The 19,392-nt window shown below is 42.6% G+C and overlaps 1 protein-coding gene across 1 annotated transcript in view; it reads left to right on the forward strand.

Annotated features, from left to right (window-relative positions):
• The first annotated feature begins 1,135 nt into the window (after window positions 1-1,135).
• The window catches only part of STT3B (STT3 oligosaccharyltransferase complex catalytic subunit B), a 51,135-nt gene continuing 32,878 nt past the window's right edge, over window positions 1,136-19,392 (forward strand). The window contains exon 1 of the mRNA XM_074539079.1: window positions 1,136-1,626. Coding sequence (XP_074395180.1) covers window positions 1,394-1,626 — 233 coding nt within the window. The 5' untranslated portion in view covers window positions 1,136-1,393. The remainder of the gene's footprint in view (window positions 1,627-19,392) is intronic.

Here is a 19,392-nt window from a genome sequence, read left to right on the forward strand (position 1 = left end):
TGCAACCCTGGAAGCCTTCAGTTTTCTCCACCTACTCCTTATAGCCACATGTTTTGCAAAATATTTGAGGGAGTTAAAAAGGCTCTCAAATACCATTTCAAAGGGAAAACTCCTAAAAGACAACTTAAAAAACCCAAACAATCCCATCCTCCCAAAAAAGCCAAGGTGTCCATTTGCTGGTCACTGTGCGTGGTAGAGTCATCATCCCTGGAATGAAGAGTGTTTAGGAAAGGCTGGATCTGGCTCCATGTGCCATGGCCGAGTTGACATGGTGGTGTTTGGCCACAGGTTGGACTCGATGACCTCCATGGTCTCTTCCAACCTAATGCACTGATGGATTCCATAAAAATGCTCCCAGCTGAGGCAAGTGGCACATGCAAGGCTCTCCCTGACCTTGCCCTAAGCTACTCCTCTCAACTGCATGAGGGCAAAGCTCTCCGACATCACTCAGCGCCAGCCATCGCAGTTTCCACCGGGACAAATAAACGTTCCTAGCAAACGGAGTTACCAGGGCTCGCCGCGCCCCCGCACGGGGGACTACAACTCCCGGCATGCTCCGCTCCGCGCCGCTCCGGAGCACGCCGGGAGCGGCGCCACCCGCCGGCCCACACGCACCGCAGCGCCCGGGCACGGCGCCGGGGGCGCCCACGTGACTCGCACGCCGCGCTCCGACTGGACCAAACGACTGCCAGTCAACTGCCCCAACGGCCGGCACCGCGCGGGGCCGTGCCGCTCCGATTGGCTACTCGGGGATGACCCGCCCCTTTTAAATACCTGTCGCTCCGTGACAGGCCGTCACCGGAGTTCCTGTTAAGAGGGCGCTACCCGAGGGGATCGGTCCCGCCCCATCGCCTTCTCCTGGGAGTCCCGCCCTCCCCCGGTAGCTCCTCCCGCTCCGGAGGGGCGGCAATGTCAAACGGCCCGCTCGGGAAGAAGGGAGGACGGGAGCCGCGATCCGCCCCTGTCCCTCCCGCCCGGGCCCCGTCCGCAGCGCCCTGCTGGCAGAGCTCCCTCCCCACCCCGGCGCTGCCCCTCGGAGCCGCGCGCGCGCCCCGGGCCGTCTCCAGCCCCGCCCCTCCGGCTCCCTGACCCCGCCCCCGTGCTGTCGATGGCCCCGCCCCCCGGGCTGGCGCGCGCCGCGCCGTTCTCCCCCCCGCGCCGGGGGACGGTGACGGCGGCCGCGGGAGGAGAAGGCAGCGGCAGAGCCCGGCTGCGCCAGGAGGCGGCGGGGAGACAGCGAGGAGCGCCGAGCAAGAGCGGGCGGGCTCCGCCCCGCCCCTTGCCGAGCTCCCCGCCCCCTGCCCTTCCTCCCTCCTCTCCTCCCCTCCTCCGCCTCCTCCTCCCCGCACGCGCCGGGCGGAGGGAGAGGCTGCGAGGGAGCCCCGGGTACAACATGGCGGAGCACTCGGCCCCCGACCACAAGCACAGACCCGCCGCCAACTCCGCGGCGCCGCTCCACAGCCGCGCCGGGGCGGGCGGCGGCCTGTCGGGGGGCCTGTCGCAGCCGGCGGGCTGGCAGTCCCTGCTCTCCTTCACCATCCTCTTCCTGGCCTGGCTGGCTGGATTCAGCTCCCGGCTCTTCGCCGTCATCCGCTTCGAGAGCATCATCCACGAGTTCGACCCCTGGTCAGTCGCCGCCGCCGCCGGGCGGGACGGGGAGGCGGGAAAGCGCCGCGCCATGAGCCGCGGCGGGGGAGACCCGCGGGTTCCCTGCGCCCTGGCCGCGGGGACGGCGGGAGGGCCCCGCCGCCCGCCCCCTGCTCCGCCACTCCGCGAAGTTGCGCCCCTGGCTGTTCCCCGCAGGGAGCCGGCAGCCGCGGCCGCCCCGGGAGCCGAGCAGGGAGGCAGGGGGAGAGAGAGGGAGGCGGTGCGGACGGGACACGCTGTGGCAGGTCGGAGGGAGCGTGAGGGGTCGCCACCGCGGCGCGGGAGAAGGGAAACGCCGGGAGCGAGCGGCGGTGCCGGCGCTGGGGTGTCCCCTGCGGCGGAGACCTCGGGAACGGGGCGGCGGCAGTTCCCCCCATCCCTTGGAGTTGCGGCAGGACTCTCCGAGGGGCACGGGGAAAGAAAGTTGTGGCGCTGGCAGGGAATCGGGAGCGGGGCCGGAGTCAGGGCTGGTAGCGAAACAGTTGTGCCAGGCGTGACCCGCGCCCCGGTCCGCTCCCGCTGTCGCGGCGCCGGTGCCGTGTGCGCGGTGCGGCTTCCCGGAGTGCTCTGTGCTGGAGTCCTTGTCGGCCGGGGAGGGAGCAGGGCGAGGAATGCACTGCAGGAAGTAATCTTCATAAAAGTGACTTGAGGGATTACGGCGAAATGGGTGACATTGATTTACTGCCAGGTGTTTCGAAGCTGCGTTTCTGAGCCCAAGGACTTTTGCTGTTTCCCACACATCTTGATTTTTCCAAAGATTGCTTTCCCTCCTGTAGAAGCCGTCTGTTCTTTTTCCCTCTTGGAGGGGACCGAAACCATTTTATGGATGAGATGAAGAAATGCTGCACTCGTTCCTTGCAGCAAGGCGAAGTGAAAGATGACAAGACTTGTGGGGCAGGGTTGTTGTAATGCAAAAACGTGACAATGAATTTTTATATTACTGGTTACTTCGTCCTGGGAATCCGTGGGGTTTTTAGAACTTTAAGTAGGGTAAGTGGCAGATGACTTTAGAATAGTGAATTATCAGATTTTAATTTAAAATTTTATGTCTTGAGTCTCACTGTTAATTGCACGAAGGAAGCAAATGCTTCGTTTAGAAATGCACGCTATTCTGTGTTAAATTTCACCTAAAATTGTTGCTGAAATTGTACTTCTCTGCAAAGCATGCACTCCACTTTGATACTTTCAAAAGCACAACTTCCTCTTTTCTAGTTGGCTTTTCCCCCCTCACTTCTCTCCCCCCCCACCCGCAAATGTAATCCATTCACAAATCGTGGCTCAGAATAGTGGATAGAGAACAAGGAATGGCTTTGTTTTTAAATGCTGTGTGAAGTAATAAACCTTTGTGATGTGAAAGCCAAGTATCTCAAAATATCTTCAAAATGTCAAGTAATTGCCCATGATTTAAGTGTTTTTCTGCAGACACAAATGAATGGAAGAATTGCAGACTTCCAATTAATAAAGTTAAGAATGAGGGGAAGCATAGTTTAAACACATCTACAGTGAGACTATGAACCTGAGTTTGTATCCTGTGAAGTAGTTACCTTCTGATCTAAATTTAAGCATAAAGGCTTTCCTTTCTGTTATGGAGGAAACTTTTAGGCATGCAACGTACATTTTTTGTGCCACTTTTATCTGATTTTTTTAATCAAGACCCATCCTTGTTGGATAAACGAAAATTTTACAGTGCTGAGTTGCGTAACTTCTTACTAAGCCCTGAAGGACACTAAAATGGTGCTATGGGAGTTAAGTTCATAGTAATGATCTCGCTGTAAAGATAAACTCCTGTTTAAAGCAACGTGTAAATTGATGCAAAGTCATCTTCCTGAGTACACAAACAGAAGGCATTGCTGCCTGTGCTGCTGGATGTACCCTTGTTAATTAGGGAATAGATGAAGTTGACAAAACTCATTGATTTTAATGCAGGTCTGTGAGAAGCAGTTGAAATGTCAAGAATCATGCCAGTGTCGTGTTGCTGCATGCCAGAAATGGTAGAGGCAAATGCACTTAAGTTAATTACTAGGAAAGAGACCTAAAATGGTAGAAACTGAGTGAAAACAAAGGACTTTCTCTATTGCAGCAGCAAAATTGTTGGAAAGAATAAAAATTATGTTGTTCTCTTAAACAGTGTGGAGTAGCTAGATGGGAATGGTTTTTCACAGTTGCAAGGGTCTTACAAGTCTGAATGTAATATGGGAAAAGAGCTTATGAAAAGACTTGTAGCAGTGCTTTGGTTCTAATTTTTTTAAACCACTTCTTTAGCAGCTTCTCCAGGTAAACTGGATTTTTTTTCCAGGACAGTGGCTGTAGACTTTGCTGTGAAGCAGTTTGATATTTTTCTCAATTCTTTTAGGTTTTCCTGTCAAGCTTGCATAGGATATCTTGCAGTGTGTTGTTAAGTCAGTCACCTATTCTCTAGTATTTGTTTTGTGCTCCAGAGAGGAAACTGAGGTATATCTGACAAAATGAGGAGCATTAGACAAATCACTTATTCTTTTGAATTGAAAAATATCATTGCCTCTAAGGTGTAGAAAGCTTTCCCATTTACTTAGGAATCCCATTTTCTGGTATGGACATATGGAACCACAAAGGGTGGGAAGAAAGGCAGAATTGCCTTGGGTTTTCTACATATCAATTGAATCAAATTCCACTTTTTTTGTTCCTAACATCCCTTTCAACCTGCCTTTCTGACAGTAAAACCTAGGTTTTGATTTGGCATAGAAAGGAGATTTGCTGCTTTTGTAAAATCAGCCACTGAGACTCACTTGTGTTGGCATTTCTTCCAGAAGTGACCCAAATGTAGTACGATAGGCCAAGACAGTAAAGGGAGGACGGTGTTTGATTTTTGATCTCCATTGAAATACAATGCCAGTGCAAGGTAAAACCAAACTGGTATTTTGAGGTCACCGTGCTGTCACTTAAGAACTTGTGACCTGTACATTATGACTCAGTTTACTGGGGTTTTTTTTCACACTGACTACCTGTTTTATGCAGTATTTTCACTTTTTGATTTATTTCTCATGTCATGTTTACTCTCCATACTTGACCTGGTCCAGAGACTTTGAGAAATGTGTGTACTTCTTGGCAGCTTCTAGGTCAGGTGAGCTGATACGTGAAGTCAGGCAGCTCATTAAGATGTGCCGTTGACAGGCCTCCAGCATTTAATTGCAGGATTTTACTCTAAGGCCAAGAACTTGAAACATGGATAGTGATGGTACATTGGAATGGACAGATTTCATGTCTGAAATCTGGTTCATCAGTTGGCTGGTTTGGCAGCTGGGTGGACCAAGAGCTTAATTTTGGTGCTATGTATACACAAGTGCAGGGTGAAAGCTGCACATAAAAGTACAAGAGCAGATTTAACTCAGGTGTCAAGTGAGAGCATTCTTACTGTCAGATGTTGCCTTAAATGTCAACCTGGCTGCAGAACCAAGGCAACCAAAATCATGGAGCCCTTGAATAGAGGCTCCTTTCTATGCACTGGTTTTCTGAAGTGCAGCTCCAACATGTCCATATGCTATTTCCTTTGGCTGCTTGCATCGTATGTATATATATGTGTGTGCGTGTATAAAAAATAATTTGTATATGTGCATATGTATGCATATAAGATAGACAGATATAGCAAAACTGTTGCATTCTGATACTGCTACCAAGTGAAATGATAACAACTTTTGGTACATCAATAGTCTTCAGGAAACACTGTCAAAATAGTACATTCATTGTGTTTGTGCAGTTCTTACCATTAAATCACACGTGTGAGAACTGTATCTGAATCATTAATCATATCCCATGACACGAGATCAAACTTCTCTTTCCCCTGAGAATTTTAACATCTTGCTAAAAGCCAGATGAATACCAGTTACCTTAGTGAAAGCTTTCTTAGGCTGGAATACCAAAGCTCATATGTGTGAGCATGAGACCCTCTCCCTACCAGTTTGCACGTGCAGGATGATGCACCAGTGCAAGCTTTGTCAGTTCCATTTGCCCACCTTCTCCTGCTGGGAATGTTGTCTTCTACATCCCTGCCAGCTCTTGGTAATGAAGAGCACTACCACAATCTCATACACATTTTTGGGCTCTTCCAAACCAGCAGCATTGATTTCTCCAACTACCATCTTTTTACCTGCCGTTAGAGGTGGCCATTGTTTATTGTGCCTCGTTCTGAGGTAACATAATTGTCCTGGTAGCAAATATGGCTTATAGATATAATAGCAATCCACTTTCTCATCACTGATACCATAATCTAGTGTTAGTGGGGTTTGGTGAGTGGGGATGAAGTGGTGAAAATAAACCTGAGGTCAGTGTCATTGCTTGAGTTTCACAGACAGGCAGGTTTAAAGGAAGTTGAGATTTTTATCTCAGGCACAGTCAAATATACAGGTTTTGCTATGTTCAAATCAATCATGTTTGCCAGATGGATCCTTGAGCTGTTGTAAACTTGTTTCATTAATGAAAACATAATTTAGCATCTATAAATATGACATGAAACCTTCCTTAAAATTCCAAGTGTGACTGAAGTGAACAGAAAAAATGGTGTTTGGAATTGATCAGTCATTGGTAATTGTGGGTTTGTGTTCTAGTTACCTGATTTGATAGTTGACTTCTGGAGTAGTTCTCTGTTGCCCATTGTGCAGTCTGGTTTTCTTCTTCTTGCTTGTTCTAAAGCAGTCATAGTAAATTCAGTGAGGTAAATTGTTCAAATGCTATAGCATTTTAGTTTCCTGAGCTGGTTTGCTACCAGTTTTTATATTACAGTTTAATCTCTTATTTTTGAGGAAGAATATGAACATCAGGAGGGAATGTAAATAGTGACTGATGTTAGGGGATAAACTGGGATTGAGTGACAGAGGGAAGGCATATACAAATAAAACCAGAGCAGGTTGGGACACTGGAGCAGCAGGTGATGAAAGAAGAAGTGAATAAGAGCATGTTAAGTTGGTGTTCATAAGGAGAAGAGAAAAAATAGCGTGAAGAGGATACTGTCGATAATACCAATTACCACTGCCCACCCAGGTAATTCATCTGGCCACTGCTTCCCTGCTAGTGCCTCTTGCTGGGAAAATAGCAGATTGTGTACTAAAAGAATTCTTGAGAGTTGACAGGCACTTTGGTCTCCAAACTGGATCTGTCTTTCTGGAGCCTTTCAACCCAGTACACAGTCCTGTTCAAGTAAAGTACATAAATGTGGATCTGTTTAGGAAACATTTCTCACAGACTTTAGGGTTTTTTCCCAAAACAATTCCTTTTGTTTATAATCTTAGACAACTTCCAGACTTTAGGAAAGAATTTGATTCCAATTCAGTTTGAATATAATCACTTTGAATTAATTTTGAGATGTTGCAAATTTCATGAGATTCATATTAAGAACTTACTACATGTTCTTCATTCACTAGTGTTTTGATTCTGGGAAGTGAGAAGTATTCTATTTCTATTTTATTGAAATATAGTTTTTAATATTATATTTACTGTTAACATTTAAAATGAGGTTTTATACTCTAGTAATACTAATAATTTTAACAGAATTTCAGGTAACTCAAACTCGTTTCTGCCATTTTATTATAGTAGGAAAATTATGCTAGCATAGAGTCCAGATCTGAATCAATGGGGACTGTGTGCTCATGAAGGGAAAGATTAGAGATTTTTATGTGGGAATAGCCTTCCAGACTTTGCCACTGCACCTCCACCTACCCTTTAATGAGGAGGATGCAAACCAGGCATCTTTTTGACCACTTCTATTGCAGTGTGACATGGGCTGAGAAACTGTTAGCACAGGTTAGCCTGGCTTTTGGGGTCTCCCCATTATAAGGTATTGTTGACCTACTTGGAGGGAGCTGTTTTGAAAAGTAAATTTTTCTGTGAGGTTGATATGGTGGTAAAGTCAAGATGATGTGTACTTGACTGTACTGCTTTTCTCTAGTGCTTGAGAATTTGCAAAAATAGAAATAGGTAAATATTAGAAATGTAATGGAAGAAGGATAATTTGGTAAAAGAACATTGGACAGAGTTGAAGGCGTAGCAGAAACTGCTTTGTGAGTGGGGAGACCTCAGGCTAGATTTGTTCAGTTGGAGTGATGCAGCTGAAAAGCAATTCACTGTGTGGCCTCATAAAATAGCAGTCATGCAAGAATCAAATCCCTGCTCTGTATCTACTATTGTCTACTACCATCTTTACTTAGCACGTAGTGCTCCTCTCCTCACTTGCACTACTTGTAAATGGGGTGAGCACCTCATCAGATTTCATGTGGGTGCAGTAATGGGCTTATGCATGATAGGTAGGAGGGGCAGTGTTCATAAAACATGTGCAGAGACTCCCTACAGACTTCTGGTGGAAAACATATGAGGTGAGATAGAATGCTTGCAAAGTGTTGACCCGTTTATGGATTTATGGATAGCAGAATGAAACATGAAAAAGAAAACATATCCAAATGTTTTATGTAGGCTGGGTCAACTGAACCATCAAGTTTAGTTTTTAATGCCCTGATTTTTTTTTAAGTGGTCTTCAGCAAACACTCACAAACACTTGACTAACTATAGCAAATGCTCTGATTTAAATCCTTGAATGGACTTTTTTTTTGGCAGATATCCTATTATTTGAACAGCTTAATATGATCAGTTTTTAAAACAGAAATTTGATTTGATTACGTAGGGTTAGAGTGGTTTATAAAGGTTAGCTTTGCTTCCTATCATAACTCTCTCTAATAGTCTCTAGTCCTGGCAGCCTGTAATCCTAATACTCATGTTTTTGAACCTGTCTCATGTTGATCTGGTGGGGGAAGGGGAGAATAAAAATTGAGGGGACACTACGTTTAGGGAGGTGTCTTTGCTGTTCCACAAGAATCTCCTCTAATTTAGTCAGGTTATTTTCCATTTCATGTCTAACTGTGCATGTGTTGCAGAGTTTCCTCCTGAATTTTTGAAAATTCCATTCTTGAAAGCCCTTTGAGGTACATTTGTACTGACATTTAGGGCTACTCCTGAGGGCTTCTTTCTACTTAGGAAAGCTGTTAAAGCTGCTACTTTTGGGACCTGTGGAGCCTGCACCCTGTAGCAGGATGTGTGACAATGTCTTTATTATTATTAACTCCTTTAGCAAAACTTGGAGCCATCAGTCTCACTACTTGCTTGGAGAGCAAAGTGAATTTAGGATATGTATTGCTCTGGCCTTTTTATTGCATGTCCAGCACACAGAGTGCATTTCCGGCCACAACGTTGAGCAGAGCTTGTGGTCTTCGTCTGAGCTGTGTCTGGGCATCAAACAGAGGTGTTTATAATGTGGGTAACTGCTAGGCCTGGGCTGGAGGGGTACCATGAAATTGACCCTAATGCTGCACCACACCTTACATAAGCTGAAGCAGCCTGGGGAATGAATTTAAGGATATAAATACGAATAAAATAGATCAGCTTCTGTATTTCCCAACTTACTGCTGCTTTCCCCGAGTAAAAGCTCCTTTGGCATTTTAGAGAATTAAATACTTGCTATACTTCAAAAGTGCTTGCTATTATGTGAGGCAATACTCCTGTGCTTTAGAAAAAGAAATGGTCTGTTTTAAACAAGGAGTAACTGAGCATTTGTACATGAGTGCTTTAAGAGCAGGAAATGTTATTTAAAATGTCTCTCTGCTGTGGGGGACCCGAGTCCAGTATCAAATGTTACTTTTTCAGAGCCCACCTAACGATAATAACTGTAAATGATAATATCTTCCAGGTGTTACAATGCTTATCATATAATTTTCTGTGGCAGTCAAGTGATGGGTTATGTTAGTTTGTTAGGTAAAAGAGCATGTTCAAGTTCTCTTCAGCTGATAATCCATGAGGAATTGCAAAACACCTTTTCAAAACTTCCCTCACTTGAACAGACAAATTCCTTGGGAAACTACATTGCAATGGAGGATGTGAGTTTGGCTTGATTATTATTTTTGATGGTTTTCTTAGTGGGATACCTATTTTCCTTTAGACTGTGTTACAAAGTATTATTTACATTTGTTTAAACTAGTGGCTCACTGTATGGATGGGCACTCTATATCCTGTTGGTTTAATATGGATTTTGCAGAAGGGAGAAATAACGTGTAATTGTGTAATTTTAAACTGTTCTAGCACATGTAACTACATTTTTTCAGTTCTTTATTTTTTCAGTCTCTGTATTCTCTTTTTTACAATTACTATGCTATAAATGATAGCCAACTTTTTTAAATTCAAGAAGTGTGATTTTATTTATTTTTATTTCTATCTTCACAATAGATTGATATGTTAAGAAAGTCTAGGCATGGAAAGTACCTCTTAGAGGATGCAGCTGATTGAGAGGAACACATTTGAAAGAATGTGTGTGCTATAGCCAGAGGATTTGACAGTAGAGTGATGCAGAAGCAAAACATAACAAAACAAGCTTTCCTGTCCTGAGCACTTACCTAACTTTACACATATCTATCTATCTGTCTGTCTGTCTATCTGTCTATTATCTACAGTCTATTGCATACATTGAATGTGCTAACTCCTTGTCCTAAACTTAGCTCAAATAGCATTTGGAAGTTTGGTTAAATAACTTTGAATTTCATAAATATTTTTGAAACATTTATTTTGGACAAAGGTGATTTCATCTTCATGGTTGAAATATTTGATGATTTGGGTATTAAAGGTCCTTAAAACGTCTTTAATTCTTTCTCTGGTAATAAATAAAATGCCTTAAAGTTACAATTCTTCTGATTTAGAAAGTCAGCAAAACAAAATTGGAGCTTTGGCATTGTATCAATGGTAACAAGGACAGTAAATGGATGTCTCCTTGACTCACTGTTGTTGAATGAAAGTCGTGAAAGCCAGTGCAGTGTTTGAGTTTTCCAAGAAGCTGGGTAATGCTACTGTGTTTTGACTTTTATCTTACTCAGGTGACTAGAATGATTCATCTGTTGTCAGATGTCTGAAGTAACGGTTGAAAAGCTATTGCATGTGTCTCACAATTAATTTTACTCTGTAATAGTTTTAATCTTTCATTCACCAAATAGGAAATGGATCTTGACACTGGAGAGACTACCTTAAACATTAGCAACAGTATCTTAATTTGTGATGTCTCAGGTCAGCTAGTAATGACAACTGTAATTATTCTCCTATGGCTAAATGGGAGCCAAGGAAATTTTAGTGTTTTAATTTTGTATTCCAGCTTTACTTCACCAACATTAGCCCCACTCTCCCACAATAAGCCCAGTTTTTGCTAGGCACAACCTTGGATGATGTGTTTTGTGTGAAATGTGTCGTGCTTGTAATTGTTCCATCACTTTATTTTCTGGCTTTTGCTTTTGTAAGTCAGCTTTGGTGTTCTTTTTTCTTTATGCTTCCATTGCACTCTGGTTTCAACAAAACATTCTTAGCTATGCACATCATGGTTTTTCTTTGTGAGTGTGTGTTCCACGCGGTGCCATCTGCTGTCTTCTTTCAGGGCTATCTTCAAGAAGAAAAAGCTGCAGAACAGCGCATTTGTGGAGAGAGAGTTGAGAGGGCATATGGTCTGGTGGGGATTGAAGCATGAAAGGTCCTGGAACAGACCAGCTTAATTCATGTTTGGAGAGCAAGAAGAGAGAAGATTTAGGATTATGTGACCTAAGAACTGTCCCTTGAGAATTTACACCAGGTCCTCCCCGACCGCTCTCACATACCCCTGCAGTACATGATTTTTGAACCCCACCTGAATTGAAACTGAACCTCTTGCTTTAGCCTCCTCCTTTCCCCATTTCCATGGGCGGGCACACATTCATTTTATGTCACAGTGGGGCAGCAGAAAAAGGATGCACTTTGATTTAATAAAATGGCTTTGGAAATGAAACTCATCCTTTTAATGTTCTAAGACAGAGGGGCTGTAGCTACCAAACTGTATATACCAGTGTAGCTGGCTGGTCAAAGAGGTGGTTTGCTTTTGAAAGGGCATGTTCTTGGACAAGAGGATAGAGGAGGCAATGGTGGGTGTAGTGTCTGAATATTTCTGTACTAACATTTGTGACATCTTCAAAGCATGTGTGTGTAATAGCAAGCTTAGCTCATGGTTGAAGTGTTCCCCCACCTTCACATTTTAAGTTCATTTCTAAGCATTCATGGGATTTTACTGAAATGACAGAGAAGCACAGTGAAATAGTTCAATATCTACAGTAGAGTAGACTGAGCAATACTAGGAGTTTTATCACATAATGAGAAAATGAACATGTAACTTCAATTTCACATTGTACATGGCAGGAATTTAATATTAATTATAAATACTGTCTTAAATGCTGAGCACTGTAGTCATCACAGTACACTTAATCTTTAGCATTTCTGTGAGAATACCTAAAAAGCAAATAACATTTTGTTATTACACTTGTTTCCTGTGCATAGCCTTTAAAGAAATACTGATAACCATAAAGTACAATTCTTTGCAGGTTACATTAAATTCAGCGAAAACTTTGGGTTTCTTTGTAATTTAGGCTTACTTGAAGCAGTATGAAAGATACAAAATTGTAGTTCATAACTCTTTTTAAAATTCTGCTTGCCATACTTGCCTGAGACAAAATCAGACACTGAAAGTATCTGAATGCAAAATATGGTTAGAAAGATAAACTCCACTTTGTGAATTATGAGGAAGGATGAAGGCCACTTTCAGTTTTCAGCTACTTTCCTGGTCTGTTTTATTGGTGACATCCTATTCCACACTGATTTGCTCCAGTGTGAGAATATACAGTCACTTTGCAAGCATCTGGAACTCTTTTTGCCCTTAGCTAGGGGCCATCATCCCTTCTGTTGGATTGTATTAATAGATGTGGATACTTTCCATCTGCTTCAGAATAAATTCAGTTAAAATAGTTGAGGTCATAGAATCATTTAAGTTGAAAAAGACCTCTTTGAGCAACGGGTCCAACCCTTAACCTGGCACTAGCATGTCCCACCTCTTTTAAACACTTCAAGGGTTGGTGAGTCAACCACTTCCTGGGCAGCCTGTCCACTATTTAACAACCCTTTAGTGAAGACATTTTTCCAAATACGTAATGTAAATATCCTCTGGTGCAACTTGACGTTTCTTCTTGTCGTCTTCCTTGTTACCTGGGAGAAGAGGCTGACCCCCACCTGGCTACAACCTCTTTTCAGTGGTTGCAGAGAGTGATAAGGTTCCCCATAAGCCTCTTTTTCTCCAGGCTAAACAAACCCAGCTCTTTCAGCTGATCCTCCTAGGCCTTGTGCTCCAGGCCCTTCGCCAGCTTCACTGCCCTTCTCTGGACTTGCTTCAGCACATCACAGTGGTTTTTTTTGTCCCAAAACTGAACACAGAATTTGGGGTGTGGCCTCACCAGTAGTGAGTATGGGGTGGCAATCCCTGCCCTGGTCCTGCTGCCCACACTACTGCTGATACAGGCCAGGATGCCTCTGGCCTTCTTGGCCACCTGGACACACACTGGCTCATGTTAGCTGCTGTTGAACCTGGTCCTTTTCTGCCGTTCAGCTTTCCAGCCACTCTTGTCCAAGCCTGCAGTGTTCAGTGGGGTTGTTGTGATGCAGGTGCAGGACCCAGCACTTCACCTTGTTGAGCCTCATAAAAGTGGCCTTGGCCCGTCATTCCAGCCTGTCCAGATCCCTCTGCAGAGCCTTCCTGCCATGCAGCAGATCAACACTCCCACCCAACATCTGCAAACTGACTGAGGGTGCACTTGATCTGTCATCCTAATAATTGATAAAGAAAAAAAAATTGATAAAGGAATTGAACTGGCCTGGCCCCAACACTGATCCCTGGGGAACACCATTTGTGGCCAGCAGCCAACTGGGTGCAACTCCAATCACCACCACTCTTCGGGCTTGGCCATCCAGCAGAGAGTGTACCTGTCCAAGCCACAAGCAGCCAATTTCTCCAGAATCCTATGGGAATGGTGTCAAAGGCTGCAGTAAAGTCTACATAAACAACATCCACAGTCTTCCCCTCATCCACTAAGTGTTACCTTGTCATAGGAGGAGATCAGGTTGGTCAAGACATGCCTGCCCCTCATAAACCCATCCTGAATGTGCCTGATGCTGGTTGTCCTGGATGAAGATGATCTGCTCCATAACCTTCCCTGGCACCAAGGTGGGGTTGACAGGCCCGGAGTTTCCTGGATCCTCCTTCCACACCCTTGTAGGTGGACATCACATTTGCCGGCTTTGGTCTATCGGGATCTCTCTGGTTAGTCAGGACTGCTGGGAGATGGTTGAAAATAGCTTAGTGAACACTTCTGCCGGCTCCCTCAGTACCTTTGGATGGACCCCATGCAGCTTTGTGTGTGTTTGAGTGGTTGCTGACCATTTCCCCTTGGAGTATGGGGGCTTCATTCTGCTGCTCCTCCCAGTCTTCCAGCTCAGGGAGCTGGGTACTCGAACAGCTGGTCTTACTGTAAAAGACAGAGGCAAAGAAGCATTGTCACTGTTTTGTCACTGTTTCCTTCCATATCCAGCAAAGCGCGGAGTTTCTCCTTAGCCCTCCCTTTGTTGCTGATGTATTTATAGAAGCATTTTTTGTTGTCTTTTATGGTGTCTTTAGAGTGGTTTGCCTTTTAGCTGTGATTCAAGAATTTGTCCGATTTGCGGACAGAAGCGGATTAGGAGCGCTTCTGCACTCCTTTTAGCTAGCAAAGGTTAGTTGAAGGGTAACTGCCACAGCTAAATTTGCATGTATAATTTAGTACAAGGCATCCTAGACTTGGAATACTTTTTTTTTTACCCTTCTGCCTTTCCACTTTGGGCTTTATTCATGAGTTTTTCTTTTCAGCTTTATTTGTTTAGGGCGTAATTAGATCTGTCTCTAGGTTCCTGTAAACCCTGTGGGTATTGTTTGGTTTGTTCTGCAGGTAGTTCTGTCTATATACATACATACCCACAGGTGAAAATTCTCTCATTGGTTCTATAGTCCTTAGGAATGCAATGTTTGTGTCTATTTATGCCAGGTTACTGAAGGGTTAAGCAGAATTTGAGCAGACATATTCAAGTTAGATAAAATTGGGTCTTCAACCTGGTGTTAATCACAGGACAAATTCTTCAAGTTAGTCTGTTCTGCTGTGATCATGCTTTGTATTATCCACTCTGAAACAATTTTTATTTTCTCAGCAGTTATTGTATTAAAAAGTCAGTAAGTCAATACGGCAACAGATGGAGTTCAACAGGTGCACTATGAGAGATCCAGATTCTTGGGCTAAACATGATCTACCTGCCAAGAGACCAATGGAAAGAAAGTACAGTCAGAGAATTCAGTCAAGGTAGATCGACCTAGATGCAGGAAGAATATGAAGAATAGCAGATGCATTTAGAAATGTACTGAAGAGCAACTACGTAAGGATTTTTGGATGAAAATCTACCTTATTTTAACTTGCTAAACTGACTTAGATGTGCAGCCACAATACTGTAGATACTTTTAATTCTTGTGAGATAAAGAACCTTATGTTGCCATAATTTGTACAGAGCGATTTGATGTCTAATGTCTGAGTCTGGTTGGATTTACCCTTTGTCATGTTACAAAGTTCAAGTAACAGACTCTTGACAGTTGAGAGTTGTACAAAATAATTTCTGCTAAAGCTCTTCTGTAGTGCTATAGCTGTTTAAATGTTCTGCCAGAAATAAGATTGTCAATGCTTAAATATGATATGAGGGATCTGGAGCCTCTCTAAGGGTCCTGTTTGCTTTTTACCATGTCTTGTATTTTACAGGGTAGAAGCAGTCTGCCAGGCCATCTTGCATCCAGACTGATTTTTTACATTTCACTTAATGGGAAGTGAAGTTGGTTCAAATGCACTTTGGGTGTAGCTGGTACTTTCTCAATTGCCACTGCATTGCAGCATATAGGTGACTTTATTATGTAATAGAGATGAAAGCTGTGCCACATCCTTCCAAGAAGTTAAAATATAATTAAAGTACCTGTAATGAACAGTGAATTTCCTTTTTTGTACTCTGTATTTCAGACTATCACAAAAGTTGCTGTTCGCTTCTGCTCACATACTGGATCTTGCTTACAAGATAGCAGGTGTTTTTGAGATCAGTTTAATAGGAGTCCAGTGTAGTTATTTAGGAGTTACAGGTTGCTTTTCTATACTAGGAGATTGTGAAAAAAGTGACTTGGAGCTAGCTGTCCTCTGTTTCCTGTTACTTCTCATGAAGCAGTCATGTTCACCTCACTGATTTTTAGTACCAGATTTTTCGCAGAAAGGATATTTTGCTCTTAAAATATATTGTTCAGCTAATAGCCTTCTAATTCCTTCCTGCCAAGCAGATCCTCATGTATCAGCCTTTAACTTAGAAGACCATGGAGTTAAGCTATTTCCATCATGTCTAAAACAAGTACAGCACAAATTTGATCTGGAAAAACACCGTCTTGAACATATTCTTGAATTTGGTGCACAGCTTCCACAGTTGCAGCATACAAGGCTTACTGTGCCACAGAGTAGCCCAAGAGCATTGAGAAAGAAACAAACATAGCACTATAGGGTTTTTTGGGTTTGTGGTAGTTAATACTGTATTGAGGAGAGAATTGGTGCCTCTCAAGAAGCTGATGCTGTCAAAAGGTACAGAACCAACTGGATGCCAGTTGTAGTGTGGTATCTGGGGTAAAGTGTATGTCCATCCATAAAAACGAAAACAAGCATTCAGTTTTTGCCTGTAAAAATTTCCATCTTGTCTTTGAAACCTCTTGGGAATTTTGACTATTCCAAGAAAAATGTCATCATCACTTTCTTCTTAGGTCTAAAATGTTGTTACATGTAATGAATGGCAGAATTCACTGGTAAAGTATGCCTTTTAATATTGATAAAACCAATGCTTTTCATAATAATTTGCCTTGAGATATAAAATAGTTCAAAAACAAGACAGAGAAAAAGTAATAAAAACCTAATATGCATCAGGGGAAGTGTCTGAAGTTGTAGACGGATATACGCCCACTACAGTGGTGATGGGAAGCATATCGTGGTTTCAGATGGTGATATATTGTGTGAAAAAATACAAATTGTGATCATGGAGTGCTCTCAAAAGCTCACAGTTTGTTAGCAAAAACACTGGAGGTGCCCTGGGTTCTCTGAAGAAGCTGAGTGACTGTATGCTCCTTGTAGAATTTTTTATCATTAAGCTACTGGCAGCATGCAGTTCCTGATTTTAGCACTTGCTAAGCGTAACATCCTATTGCAGGCAGGGAAAATACCATGCCAAGTAGTGGCAGTAGGAAGGCTGTAATCCTTCTTAAACACATTGGGGACATTCTGATATTCTTAATGGTAATTCTTAATGGTTATTCTATAAACATTCTGGTATTCTTAGGGATTTCCATTGAGCTTAGTTGAGTGTTGGGCCTAAAAAAAATGTGTGCCGTGCTGATTGTGTCATCCACCTTTTTTTCTGACTTGGCTTTCTCCTGGTTTACCTTCAGGGATTATTCTAAAGATACTACAAAAAGGAGAAGTTTTGTTTCTCAGCTGGATGCCAGGGACAGAAATTTCTTCCTCCTTTGACTCAAAATTTCCATCGTTTTTGAAGTTAGGTGGCCACCTCACTGCAAAGCATCCTGCCATTTGGTTACATCATCATTCTTACTAAGCTTAGTTTAACAAGGGAGCCTCTGCCACATTTTTCTGAGGGGGTGAAATCTGAAATCAGAAGCAGGTCCTTGGCCAACTTTGAACCTGAGGAAACTCAGAATTGCAGTACTGCTGGCAATTCTTTTTTCTAAGGTTTGTGATTGACAGTCAGCTTGAAGGACATGTATTTCTCTTTTCAAACGGCCTTACTTGCATCAAAACCCCTACAGATCATTTGAGCCTAAGTGTAGGGGAGTCTCAGTAGCCATCACAAATACTTGATATTGTCTCAGAATGCTAAGAGTAATTACATATCCAGATATTTTATATAAAAATGTTAAGACTAAACAATCAAAAATCGCATATTTAACCCCCTAAAACCATCAGAATTAGAATTATATTAAACTTTGCATCAGTCAGAGCTTTTATTTTTTCTTTCTGGTGGACTTGCCTTAGCAATCATCTTTCAATCAAGTTTCACAAGAACTGTGCAAACCTGTTCTGTGTCCCTTGCGAAAGATGGGGGAGAGTTCATGTGCTCATGACTCCCTGGGTGGTTGTTGTCTGGTGAGGTACAGAAGCTTGGGTGTGCAAAGTGAGAACAGTTTCCCCATAAAGACATGATAGGTGAATATCCAGAGAAATTCCAGAAAAAAAAAAGATTTTTGGTCACATAAGGACTTTTTAAAAAAAAAAAAAATATATATATATATAATGTGCTAATTAGGGATTAATTGTATAGGGTATGTATTAGACTTAGGACCTAATAAAACCATTCCACTGACATGAATGAATGTAAGTTAAAGACAAAGGAATGTGAGATTTTTCTGAAATAAAATTGCCTGGTGGTTCTACCATTCTGCAGAGTTGTCAGTTTTGGCTCAGGTAAACAGAGGACCAGCCTCTATCTCACGGGTTCTTACACATGAGAGAGGTAGAGCTTGGTGTATGTTTTCTTCAGTCTTACTGTGAGGCGCAACACCTTAGGTTTGGGTTGTGGGCACTAGGAAAGGCTCTTTATGTGTCATAAGTATTTTTTCCTGTAGGTATTGCTGCTCCAAAGTTCTAATCTTGATTATTTGAAAATGGCTTAAATGTCCACTCATACTTACCAAGGTTATAAACACAACACAAATAAGAATTTTCCTGATGAGAAACACTTCCTTAGTGCCTTGAATTCATTATGTGATTGATTGGTTCTACACTTCCATTTTAAAAACCTTATGCAGAACTCAATGTGTTAATTGCTCATTTGCAGATACAGAGCTCAGAATGAGACTTACAGGATCTTGTGCTTGTAGTATAGTCTGTGGGCAAGCAGGTGTTTTAAAATTTAATTTGGAATACTGTATATATATGTTTCTTTGTTTCAATGGAAATTACTGAAGTTTCTCATTAGATTTTCCATAAAGTGCTGCTGAATGTATTCTTCCTTTGGATGCAAAGAATATGTCGGATATGGAGTCAATCTGCAACTATCTTTTTCAAGAATCTACACTTGCCATCTCTAATTAGATTCTGTATGGCCAAATTGATTCTGTAATCTACATTTGCATTAAAAACTGACTCCTAGAATTACTCCTATAGCTTGTAATGTTCACAGTTTGTATCTTGTCATTTTTCTGAGTTTGCAGATGTGAAAATTTTGTGCATCTGCAGCTGAAGACTTTTAAAGCACAGAAGCCTTTATAATTGAAGGCTTAGAAAATTTTCAACAGATTCTGCTTGTAAGGAGATTACATATTCTCAGATGGCTGTAAAATGCTGGATAAAAAGTCTAGATGATGGGGCAATAATAGCATGAAATTGATTGGGGTTTAGACAGTCACCATTCCCACAAGAGGCAACACACTGATCTTGCACTCTCTTGGAATCGAGGGGTCAAATGAATTCCATTGCTGTCAGTGTAATTTGCCTTAAGTGTTGTTAAGATGTGGATGAAGTAACTTCACTGTCATACATGTGCTATTCTTTTCTATATGTTCTTTTTTCTCAGTAGGCTGAATTTTATTTTAATACTCACCTTAAATAGTACTTGTGAAGGAAATACTAAACCTAGGAACGTCAAAGACGTCTCTTTATAAATATAGCAGTAATTGTTGCTGTGAGGTGCTGGAGAATTCTGTAGCTCCTGGATAGAGAGTGATTGCTGTGACTAGCATTAAGTAATTATCCTACAGTATTGCCTCGTGTCATCAAAAAGGCAGTTCATAGC

Source organism: Zonotrichia albicollis, chromosome 1 (genome assembly GCF_047830755.1).
Source record: "Zonotrichia albicollis isolate bZonAlb1 chromosome 1, bZonAlb1.hap1, whole genome shotgun sequence".
Classification (NCBI taxonomy): Eukaryota; Metazoa; Chordata; class Aves; order Passeriformes; family Passerellidae; genus Zonotrichia; species Zonotrichia albicollis.